At 38.4% G+C, this 13,031-nt stretch overlaps 1 protein-coding gene across 1 annotated transcript; it reads right to left on the reverse strand.

Annotated features, from left to right (window-relative positions):
* Window positions 1–866: 866 nt before the first annotated feature.
* Window positions 867–7,483, reverse strand: sh3bgrl3 (SH3 domain binding glutamate-rich protein like 3). The gene is made up of 3 exons (XM_022194078.2): window positions 7,341–7,483; window positions 4,692–4,859; window positions 867–3,255 (listed from the first exon to the last, which is right to left on the reverse strand). The coding sequence occupies exons 1-3, from the start codon at window positions 7,383–7,385 to the stop codon at window positions 3,190–3,192; spliced, it is 279 nt and encodes a 92-aa protein (XP_022049770.1). The 5' UTR covers window positions 7,386–7,483; the 3' UTR covers window positions 867–3,189.
* Window positions 7,484–13,031: the final 5,548 nt, after the last annotated feature.

Below are 13,031 nucleotides of genomic sequence, written 5' to 3' on the forward strand. Positions count from 1 at the left end.
ATAATGAATAGTATTGAGTTCAATGGCCCTCCATAATTTGCCCAGATGTAGATGGTGTTTAGATGCGCCTTGTGCCATGCATGCGTTGTTTTGGGCTTTTATTTTGAAAACAAGATCCATAATTTCTGCTTTCCGCTTTTTTGTTAGCTTAATTATTAGTGCTCATTTTCTTCTTCTGCAAAAATAAAATGCATCATGTTTTAGATGCTCCGCCTGAAGGAAAGATTAGGTATTGTAACTGAACCAAAGTGTTTAATGATGTTTTTCATTATCATTAAATATTCTGAGTTCCTTATGACTGATAAATGTCAATTTAAACCATATTATTGTGTGACAGACCTAATAATTATCAAAATAACTGGTTGCTATACACAATAATTCAGACAAAGGAACTAGGTCCTCATTGAATCATCACATATCATCATTAACCTTAATCCTAAAGGGACCCCAGTCATTTTGAATGAGACAAATGGAGCAGACAGATTTCCTCATGTGCTTTGTCGTCATCCTAAATACTGTTCACAGTCAGAAATATAATACATCGTTTCATAATAAGATGCTTTATGACAATCAGATTAAATGGATGTGTTCTATTATATCGGTTGCAATTTGAATAAAATCTGCAAGCTGGATTAAAGAAAAGTATTTTTGATTTGCAATTTTTCTAGTGTATCTATACCATTAAATAACATGATTAGTCACTATAATTACACCAGTAAAAATGTCCTTTGTTATACAATAGATGCACCACTAAATAACAGAAAAAGATATTTCTATTTCATTGTAGATACACCATTAATACAGCTATGAATTATAGATGGATAACATCTTAATGAGGGTCCTGTACATTAAAATGATCCAGACAGTTAGATTCAATTCCATTTTATTTTTTTAACCCATAAATCACTTTTCACAATCTTCTTGGAAGACAACAGCATTTTATTCCCTATTTTCTTCTTTTTTTGGCCAAGGGGAATTGGTCCAAAAGCAAAGCAGGAGCTCAGAGAGAGACATGGAATGTCTAAACCATGGTTCATAGTGAATACACATCAATAACAGGCAAACATCTACAACCATTGACTTCATAACAGTGCACAGACACAGTGTGTGAAGGCTGTCATTACTGTGGATCTCAAACCGGAACAATACAACGGATGAAAGCAGGGGAGTGGGGGGCAAAGATGTTACTAGTGAGAGGGAAATCGTGCTGTTCTCAAATTTAAAAAAAAAAAAGATCTTTTGAAAGTTAAATTTCAACTGAGATCACGTAATGGAATGAATGCAAATACATAAAAAGCACAAATAAGTGAAGCCTTCATTTTTCCCATGTGGTGAGTGTTCCCTAAGGCTGGTAAGACTGAGTGAGGTCCACCTAAACACACCAGCTTCTTCCTTTCTGTGTTCAAATGAGGCATGTTTTCAGTGCATAGTCACATTACTGCATCTTCATGCCCCGTACAATCAGTGAAGCTGTAACAGAAGATAGTGGAGAGAAAAAGCTACGCATTTGAAAGCTAGAAAGTTCACATCTTGTCATCAAATACTGGACACTCTACGAAATGCTCAATGTTTGACATCTCTTTGTCCTTTCAGTCATCAATGCAGAGAGCGCCCATAGGTGCCACGAGAAAAGCCTTCAAGTTATACAGTAAAATTGTGGAGAATGTGGAAGATGGCAGGTGAGTGCTAACACTACAGTGAAAAAACCACCAGCAAAAGCGCATTACAGCTTGGCACCAAATAAATGCGACATTAAGAAATGTGTTCATCCAGCTCGACTGGAAATAAAGCAGCCATATACTGAAATGTTAAACCACTGAATGTGTTAAAGAAATACATCAACTTTTTACTAAGTTTGGCCCATTAAACTCACAACCCATATGTAATGATTTGATGTAGAAATCTTCTAATGATCTAAAAAACTAAAATAATTGGTTGCATTGTGAAAATAATTCCAAAGTAGACTCACATCTTATAAGGTCAACCTATAGTAAGATTACAAAAATGCACATTTTACCAATAAAGACAGTAAAACATAATTTAAAGGTACCCTGTGGAGTTTATGACCACTGGTAGCACTATGGAGCAATGTTTAAGCAAGGGAGTCCCTGTTTTATCACGCTCATGCCACTGATCACATGCTATTTTCATCACCAGTTGGTGGCAGGAGTCTGCAATGTGCGAAGAACAAGGCTGCATGCTAACACTCATGAATGCAAACACTTTGGAAATGTTTCATTAGGATGAAAATGAACTAAACATGTCCGTTACAATTCATGGACAGTGTATTTTGGTGATCAGCACTGAACATAAAAGGGTTTAGCTTGCTCATAGAAAACTTGACGGTACCTTTAATGTATCATGATCGCCTCTACATGTAGATTGATCAAAGTCACTCATGTTTTAATGATGCACTTTTTGAATCCTCTCAGCATTATTACCCCTTCAGTTGGGTTAGATTGTCTCCGAGTTCCCATTTCAGAACCAGTCCTCTTTACATCCTGTAAAAAGAGACCAATGGGCCAAACTTACTAAAAGTTATCTGCACCTAAAAGCTGTCTTCTAGCTGCTATACATCTTCATTAATTGGGTTTAAGGACTTTGCATCCTTGCTACTTCAGTGTGCATTTGCATCCATGTGAAGTACAAATAGTGCGCCGTCATGTACAACATGGGAACTTGAAGGCTACAGAAAAAGACAACAGTAGTTAAGACTGACTGATGATGGTGTGTTTGGTCTGCAGAGGATCAGGAAGATTCTGGGTTGAATGTTGTCATCCAGTGGATTAGTTTAATCTCCAGCGATCATGTGGCCTCGGCCAAGATTAGTCGACCTAATTACCGCACATTTAGACACACCATTGATTCCTAGTAGGCCAGGAGCACTTTGTAACTCTGGTCTGTCAGACGAGGAGAAAGTCTGAACGGAATCAAAGGAATGAACTGAAAAAGACACATTAATAAAAAAAAAAAAAACATTAAGACTGACTTAGAGTCTAATGGTGCAGTAGGGGAAATGTGTGTCTTCTGATTAGTTGGATTTAAGATATTTGGCATTCTTCATTATGGCATTGAAAGTGAGTGGATGCTGCCGGTGGTGCAGAGATAGAGAGAGACTGGATAAAGGGCCTTCAATAGGGCACAGGGTGGAAGGGGAAGTGGTCGGGGAAGAATCACACTCCGGCCTCCTCACGCCAGCTTCAGAAACTGTTCCACTGTATCTGCTTCCACAGCGTCCGAAAACATTTCATAGTTCTGTGGAAAAGAAGAAAATGGCAAAAGTGTCAGTCTGCAAACAAGAAGTCAAAGAAATACGGCAGCTATACGGCCTCAGAAGTGGTAGAAAGTGAAGATTAACTATTTGTATCCTTGTAACTTGAGGTTTCTTTTAATGGAATTTATGAAGAGAATGCTCGAACAGAGTTGTGATTTCTGCACTGAAACCAGGAGAATAATGCAGTCTTCATTTGTACATTAGTATGCTGAATGTGTTCCAAACACGCACAGTCTTAGCATAATATGGCAAAATGCTAATATAAGGTCCGTACAGCTACCCACACTGCAACATATCATCAATGTATTTAACCCTCTGAGTCCTAAAACCCACTGGTGGGCATTAAAAACATCCATCCATCCATTATCTATACACTGCTGAATCCTCATTGGGGTCGCGGGGGGCCGGAGTCTATCCCAGCTGACTTAGGGTGAAGACAGAGAACACCTGGACAGGTCACCAGTCTGTCACATCTACAGACAATTTAGAGTTACCAATTAACCCGAGCATGTTTTTGGACTGTGGGAGTAAGCTGGAGGAAACTCATGAATGCTCAGGGTGAACATGCCAAAGTCCCTGCAGAAAGATCCCAGGCCCATGGCAGGACGTGAACCGGGGATCTTCCGGCTGCAAGGTGACCGAGCTAACCACCGAGCCACTATATTGGGAAAATTAACCACATCAAAACTTCAAATTACTTTATACTACGTGCATTTTTTGGCGCAACTAGGCCGAGTTTACACAGAACAGCTCTGAGACAGAATGGAAACAAAGCACTGGTAACATTTGTAGGCAATTGGAAAATGTTGTACGACTCCAGGTTTCCTTTTTTTTTGTAAAATAATTAAAAGAAATTCAACTTTTGCAATTATCTTTTTTATATAATTAATGACTTAAGAACCATTTTAAACTGCAAAACGGGCACTTTTAAGTTTTCTCTACTTCCAGTCACAGCCTTTATGTCTATCGATGCCGAACACTTTCTGCACCTTGTTTTTTTTTTTTTTAACTACTTGACCCTTCAGAGGGTGTCAACAAATTTGCGATAATGAAGAATGAGAATTTGGAATATCCCAAGCATTTGCCAGTCGAGCAAGTAAATAATGCTGCAGGTTGGGTCTGAAATGCTTGAACACGTATGAACAATGGATGCAAATTTGAAACATTTTCCTTAAACGAATGCTGCAGCATTCATAAACACAGGTAGCCAATAGAGAGCAGAAAGGTGCGCTTGTTTTATGGACCCTCACAGGCGGTCAACAAACACACCTGTAACTCCATCTCATTCTATTAGCCTTATTAGGTGATGCATTTCAACCACATCATTTATTAACCGCAATTACTATATCATAAGAAAACTTTAGAAAAGTGAAAAGAAGGTTGTTGTGTTTAGTGTGTGAGATTGTGCTCTCCTCACCCCACAGTACTGGTCTTCATTGAAAAGCTGGGGAGGGACTGCCGTGGGGTCCCCTGCTTTGTTTCTCATTTCGTCACGAAGCTCCCCACCCACGGAGATGTCGATGAGCTCGTACTGGATGCTTTTACTGTCGAGGATTCGAATCACTTGTGCCTGCTGAGACTTCACCTGCAAAACAAGCGCTTCAGTCAGAAACTCACTTCTCTCCTGCATGACTGGTAGGAAGCAGACAAGTCATTTGCTCGGGGTTTGAGCTTTATATAGCAACATTTGCCACCACAACGTCAAATCTTATTTTTACTGATGACATTTCTAAGAACTGCGTTGAGGCAAAATGATAAAAGCTGTCAAGTTATTCTGGGTTTTCCTCTGTGCGTGAATAACAAGGAGCAGACAAGGTCACCAAACAGCTTTGAGGGATTGTTCAAATAAACCTTGTACTATTACTTCTCCCCAAGGACAGGAACAGAGACATTTTTCATGGCATAGCACTAGCAAAGCAGCAAACGATATGATTTAAGTCGTGTTTGAGGCTGAGCCTGTGAAGGCAGCAGCTTAATCTGGCTAGTGGGTGATGATTAATAGATGTGGTGACAGACTGCTATCTTTTTGGGTGACTGAGGAAGTTGGGAGGGGGTGTTTGTAACTGTGACCACACCTAAGCAAAGCACTAACTGGAAACACGCAGACTGGCGTTTAGCTGCTGTAAAGCCACAGCCATGTCCTCAAACTGGAAAAAAAAAAAAGAAAAAAAAAAGGAATTGGTTTTATTTGTTCCGCAAAACTGTAGAAGCTCCTCTGAATAAAGGGAAGTTTTGTGTGTCCTTCAGATGACGAATTGAAACTGACTAAAATACGATAGGTCTGCACCAGAAAAGGCAAAGAACAAAAAGCTAGAAATGCTTTGTTCACTTGCAGCACCGGAAAACAATTCATGAGATGTTTTAAAAGAGAAAACTAATTCTGAAGCTCACTGCACTACGATTGTTATTGCACTGCAAAAAGGGATTTGTGCAGAATTTGTGTTATTGTGTGCGAGTTTATTGGTTATGTTTTTGCTGTAGTCTAAATTAGGATTGCAACTAAGTCTTTTCGTTGTCAATTATTTTCTCGATTAATCGGTTTGCTGTTTGGTCATTAAAATGCAAGAAAATGGAGAAATGAGCAGACACAACTTCCTAAAATGTCTCACCCACAATCCAAAGATAGTCCGTTTACCATCACAGAGGAGTAAATAAAATAAAGAATATTCATATATTTTTTCTTTAAAAATTGCTAGACTGATTCATCTTTATCAACAACAGTAATAGTTGATGATTAACTTAATAGTTGACATCGAAATGATTGATTGGTGCAGCTCTGGTCTAAATTAACAAAATATATGCAAAAGATACACATATTACATAAAACACATTAATGTTCACTGAAATTGTTTTTCATCTATCCTTAAAGGGAAGTTTTGTTGGTATGGAAACAATGGGATATCAAAACTCTGCTGCACATGAGAGGGTTAAAAACTAATGCACGTCACCAAACTACTCTTTTTTTCTACGTGATTTCCTCACAACTAATAGATACCAGATGTTTGGACCCAGTGCTTTGCCATACACGTTTAAGTAAAGAGCTGCAAAATAAAGATCAAAATTCTAAATTATTTCAATTCTAAATCATCTAAACCTGCATTACTTGACGTCTGCAGACAGTCTTTATATCAAACTGTTAGAATCGATTCATCCTTAAAATACTCTGTGGGAATAGGGCGCAAATCTCCATTAACAAATATAAGAATTTATGTATATCAAGCCTACCAACAAAACCCCATAAGAAAGAACATAAAGGTTTGCTTTTTTTTCCGCATTAAATCCTCTGCTGATTAATTCGGCTTGCATATAATCTATCTAGCAGCGGCTGTATTAGTTAAATGTCAGTTTTTACCACTGGTTCCCATGCTTTTTTTAACTACTAATCTACTGCACCCTGAAGCGAAGATTGAGCAGCAGGTGTGCCACTTACACACGTAAAAATCCTTTAACACGGCTGCGGTTTAGTGTATTTGATGTGTGCTGGTGTGATAAATGCATATTGGGAATAAAGGACCTTAAATTATGGTTGAAACTAGCCAAAAACAGGGCGACTTTAAATTGACAGATTTTTGAATGAAATTTGGCGCACAGCCTTCCAGACAGGAAACGAATGCATACGGTCGCCATACTTACATATACATATACATATGCTGTCAAGTATCTTGTACCTAAATGACACTAAGATAATGTCGTTGTTTATAATGAATAACATAATGTTTAAGGAGGTATAGGTGCAGAAATAGCTAGCTACCGTGGTGGATAGAAAGCACTTTATTAAGATGGAATTATGCAGCATGCCTAGCCTTTAACTTTTGACACATTTCCCAGGACTAGTTTGAATCTTTAACACACCTCCAGCCGGTAATGCTGACGCTCCATTAATGAAATAGGTGTTGGGGGAGTTGCAGAGGCCCACTGCTGTTAGTCAGGAGGAAGCTATTACTGACAGGGTGCTGGGTGTGTCTGTAGGACTCAGCGTTGTTAGCTGCTGCTAGCGGAGCCCAAAACACTAACGCAGCCTCAAATTAATGAAGTTATAGCTCAGGTACATCGTAATTTGACTCACCGTCCTGGAGGCAGTAACAGTGGTGTAGTACAGTTTGATTCCCATCGCTGCAGCTCCTCTCTCTCCCTTTGTGTATCTGCTGGCAAGTAGCTTTCTGTCGCTGCTGTCAAGCTCACTGCAAATATCTGCAGCACAGGAGGGAAGCTGAGCGACGCTTCCTTTCAAAATAAAAGACAGTAAAAATATTTAAACTACTTTCATTTCAAATTAAAAACAGCATAAACAATTTGAAGCAGTTAAGCAGTGAATGTAACAGGGTCAGGAGTGCAGCAGTGGTTGTGGGTCAAATATAAATGAACTGTCGTATTAATAAAATACAATATCTCATATATATATTTATTTTATTGTTCTTCTATTGTTATTATGTTTGCCTCTCAGTTGTTGTGTGAAACCATTGCTGGGAGGTCTCTGTACTCCTACGTACCATTTTAGCCAACCCCATGCTGTCCTATAAATTAGTTTATCTTCCTTACCTCTCCCCTTTTGTTTATGTGTTCTGAGAGAGAGGTAGGCGAAATTGTGCTATTGTAATTTGTGGGTTTTAATTTAATATAATTCTGCTTAAAAGTTTACTTTCCACTTGTAATATGGTTATGCATTATTTAAAGGGGCAACTCCGGGTGGCAAAAATAACTCTGATTGTATAGAAGTCTATGAGAAAATGACCCTACTTCTCATTTAATCTGTTTTCTCTGTAAAGATTTTCCTAATGAGTTTATGATCTCAGTCACTATTTTCAAGTTTCCTTCGATACAGTATGATGTTCATTTTCTAATTTATGGCTCCATTTAGGAGAAAATACAAAACAAACTGCTTTTGGATGTGGCTACCTTGTGATTGACAGGTCGCTACTGTATTAGCGTGTGAAGTGTCCTCGAGTTCTTGGTCAGAACCAGCCTTCGCTTCTCACATGCGGTTTCTAAAAAGCGAGATGACCAAACTCCAGGTGTCAAAAACTATACCACTATACCATATACTGTCTTGGGTGATGCCAGGATAGCTATTTTTTATACACAGTCCATTCCATAAGCAATTTTGGATATTTGATTGGACAACAGTAATTTGAAAACAATAATTTGGACTTGGCTGTTTTGTTCTTTATTTTACAGACCATAAAGATAATTCAGAAAATAATCGGCCTGTTGATAAAGATCGCAAATATACATTAGTCGCATTACCATTTATTACAGGGGATCTGTTCTCACATATTCTTATCATCAGCACATCCTTTGACCTGCCAGTAAATTTTGAAGACTGGAAACAAAGGCAGGAAACGATTTGCTGCATATGGGCTAGCTTGACTGTTCTCTCCTTCCATACTGTGGACCTCTGTGTAGTTTAAAGAGACAGTGCACAACTTTATTCATATTTTAATGAGGGTTTGTGGCATTAGTTCCTATGATTCTTGTACAAAATATGGTAATACTATATTTTTGCTAAGTGTAAAATCGCCAATTAATTTGTCATGCTATCTGTGGGAGGAAGACACAAAGGAGAACATGCAAGGTCCACACAGAGAGACTTGAGCTGACCACCAAGAACTGCTTCATCCTGCAGAGGCCCATCATCAATGTAAAATTCATCTCACAGATTAACATAAACCTTAATTTTTCTGTTTTCTACTTGCTTTTAGAACTGGAATTAAGGTTGCAGCCAAAATTGTCAAACACTACAAGGAAATGGAAACAGAAAGACAAAAAGGTTAGATTACAGGGCTGTCTTTGTAACCGTTTGTGTCACCGAAGTCCAATTATTAGCTTTATGGGGTACATTAGCGTCGTTAGAAAAATCAGGTGACAGAAAGGGATAAATGGTTCTAAGAGTGTATTCCTTCTGAAGGCTGTGACTTTGTGATAAAGCAGCACAGCGACATCTCACATCTTTCTTCTCTCTTCTATACCGTATACTTTAGTGTGTGTAGTAATATAGAACAAGCACTCCCATTATGTTAGCACATGAAGGCAATTCATATAAATCTGATGAATTTATATGGATTGTCTTTATTGTGGAATCTTTATTTCAGATTACTCCTCTTCTATACTGTGTACTTTACTTTCTCATTCATACTCTACATGGCATTGACAAAATGTCATAACAATTCAATAAATTATCCATAAACAAAGAAGCCATAGCTGAAAGATTTTGACTTCGACAACAACAAATATGTCGGTCAATAAAAAATAAAAACAAAGCTTGGAATTCTTGGCTTTATTGGCTTTAACTTTAGTTTGAAATTAGTCGATCTTAGTCTCCATTAGTAACAACACTATAGGGTCTTCCCTTAAATATTTATTAGAATCAAGTTAAGTTACTTTTTTTTTTTTTTGGGGGGGGGGGGGGGGGGGGGAGTAATCCTTAATATTTAAACTATTTGGATGAATTTACCCATTTCGGTATTTAAACTTGTTAAGTGTTTATATTTTTTGCATTGGGAAGTTCTTTGATACAAATGCTGTTCCTTCAAATGTACTAAAATAGCGGTGACTGGACTCAGAAGCCAAAAGAGCAGCAACTGTAGAGATCCTTAAGACCTACAGGGCTGCTGATAGTCGGACATAAATGAATAAATCTAGCAATTTATGTGAAGACAAATAAGGCTGTCAATACTGGAATGTCTTCTTGTGAGGTTAATTCGGCCTTTGTGGCCATATTTAAAATATTCTGTCTGATTATTTACAGCATTGTCTGATGGTAGGCTCACATGTCTGCACTGCGAACTCCTCTCTCCAGTCCTGTGTAATCTGAAAAGGGTTGATGCCAAAGTTTAGTTTTAATTTAGATTATTTGCTTTTTTTTTTTTTTTTTGCAGGGACAGTGTGTAATTAAAAGTAAATGCACCAGAGTTAGCTTGTAGCTAATTTCCATCACTTAAATTGCGCAATTCATAAAACAATAAAAAAATGTAAAATTCTGTCATTGTGAGATAATAGATAAAATCAGTAAAAACAATAATCTAAGGTGCTTTGTGCTGACTTTAGCCAGATCTTGAGGCTGTTTTAAACACTGAAAGCTTCCTGAATTTTTAATGCTTGTGAGGATGGAATTCCACTTTTTACGAATTCAACTGAGAAAGTAGTTAAAGTTTTGACACAACTGTCAGAGATCCCACCTGTTGTAGTCTGCAGCTAGTGATGCTTCTGACAAAAAGCCCGTGGACACTCCTTCTAAACACCCCCTTTCCTAAAAATCAAAAAGTTCAGAAAGGATACACTGTTCCTACTTTGCATTTAACAACTGTTTCCATGTTGAAATAAAATGTATCAGATTCCGTAAACCTACTTTGTAGCTGACTTAAAGGTGCAACACAAACTACACAATCAGTGACAACTTAAGAATCACTACTCCTAAAAAAGTTGAAATCTTAGAAGCAACAAAGTTGTAATAGAAACCCAGTTATAAGAAGTGTCTCATCAATGTGTGTTAAGTCCCCAGAAAGACTCCAAAAAGGAATGTCCTTAATAACCAAGAGTCAAGTAGCTTCTGCAAATCTTTCCATTTTTCCTAAACAAAAAGAAAATGACCATAAACCAACTGAAACAATAAACACCAGAAGACTCACAGAAGGCCAGAATTAACAAATAGAAGATCAATCATTCAGACAAACACTAAAGGGTCAGAGGATGTCCTCCCATTCACCCAAACCAACATCAGAGCCTTGGAGAAAGGAGAAGAACAAATATACGAAGAGAAACAACAAAACAGATGTCTACTTTATTCAGTCACAAACACAAACTGCTGCTGGGAGCTGGACAGAGAGAAAGTCGAAGTTTCTGCTATTTCCTTATAGTTTATCCCTCCATTAGACCAGACTGGAGCAACCTGAGGCAACACAAAGATGATTTGCACATCATAACCAGCAGAGGGAGAACATGTCACATCTGTTATTTACTACAATACAACATCCATCCATCCATCCTCTATACACTGCTTTATCCTCATTAGGGTCGCGGGGGGGGGGGGGGGGGGGGGGGGGGGGGTGCTGGAGCCAATCCCAGCTGACTTGAGCGAAGGCAGGAGACACCCTGAACAGGTCGCCGGTCTGTCACAGGGCTACATATACAGACAAACAATCACACTCACATTCACACCTACGGGCAATTTAGAGTGATCAATTGACCTCAGCATATTTTTGGACTGTGGGAGGAAGCCGGAGTGCCCGGAGAAAACCCACGCATGCACAGGGAGAACATGCAAACTCCATGCAGAAAGATCCCAGGCCCAACCCAGGATCTTCTTGCTGCAAGGCGAAAGTGCTAACCACTACGCCGCTGTGCAGCCCTACAATACAACATGTGTTTGGAAAAACCTGAATTGGCCTGTCAAAAATTATCTTTATGAAATCAGATATGAAAAATAAAATCTGGAAAAACAGCAGAACACAGGAGGGCTGGTGTAACGGTAAACAACTTGACGATGCTTGATGGTCTCACCTGCATCTCGTACCTGCACAGACACGCCATGTTATTTACTGCAACATACCTTCTTTGGTGCTCTGCTGCATGAATAAATGTCTCAGAAACACTCACAATAAAACTGATGAGCATAAAAAAATGCACAGAAACAGACTGTTGCTGTCATTAATGGAAAAGATGTGGAGACAGTGAGATGATTTTGGACTTGATCTTTACTCAGAATTGTCATCATCACCGGTGCGAGGCCAACCATGCTTCCATGCTTTTGCTGCACATTCAACTCTGAGCTGATATTTTAAGGATGACAGGTCGAACTTTGTGAATCTGTCCTCCATCCTGAGCTCCTCCTCAACCATCAGATGGATCAATACTGTATTCAGGTGACTTAATCATTTCAGCTGCCTGGTTTTGTACTTGTAAGATGTAGAAGATATTTTCAGACACCGTTTTTTCACAACTCATCCACTAATGTACTGGTCTTGTTATGATTTCTTATGCATATTTTAGAATTAGGCTGGCACAGACAAGCCAACAAGACCTGGAATATCTAACAGGAAGTCCTGTATTAGTGTATTTTAATTTGTACCAGACATCTGAATTACTGAAATGGTATTTGAGCAGTCTTTGGTTCAACACTGCTATTTGCTACGTATATACTAGTGTACATGACACAACCTAGAACCAGATGCAATGGATTTAATCTCACAAATGAAAAAAAAAAAAACATCTACTTGCTACACTGTATGTTTGGTAGTCTAACTGAGCAGCAGGCAAGCTTTAGTTATCTGCTAACTGAGTGAGTCAAGTGCTATTGCTGTTTTCACTGTCTCTGTTTTGGTCCATAAATTTTAGAATAGAGTGATAACTGATTGCTTTTAATCCGTGTCTACAGCTTCTTTTCAAAGTATACTTTAGGAATGAGATTCAAAACCAGAGTAGCACCTAACAGTAACATGGGTATGACGTAATGAGACATGTTTAGGATGCTCACGGGCTTTTTTTTATTTTATTTTTTTAAATCTTGCACCATACTTGTACTTTGAAAACTGAGATTGTGTTGTACTTCCTGCTTCTAATACATCACTAGCAGTCTTGCAACTAACTGCAGGGACATCTGGAAATAACATTTAAGGCTGTGTCATTTGGAAAGACACTGCTCTGGAGAAATGATAATAACAGGAGATCAAACTGTAGCAAGAAGGTTGCAAATATCACAACAAACATACAACAACTGATGCCATAATAACTTTCATGAACTGTTAAAAAAATATAAGAAATT

The sequence above is a fragment of the Acanthochromis polyacanthus genome, chromosome 11 (genome assembly GCF_021347895.1).
Source record: "Acanthochromis polyacanthus isolate Apoly-LR-REF ecotype Palm Island chromosome 11, KAUST_Apoly_ChrSc, whole genome shotgun sequence".
Taxonomy (NCBI): Eukaryota; Metazoa; Chordata; class Actinopteri; family Pomacentridae; genus Acanthochromis; species Acanthochromis polyacanthus.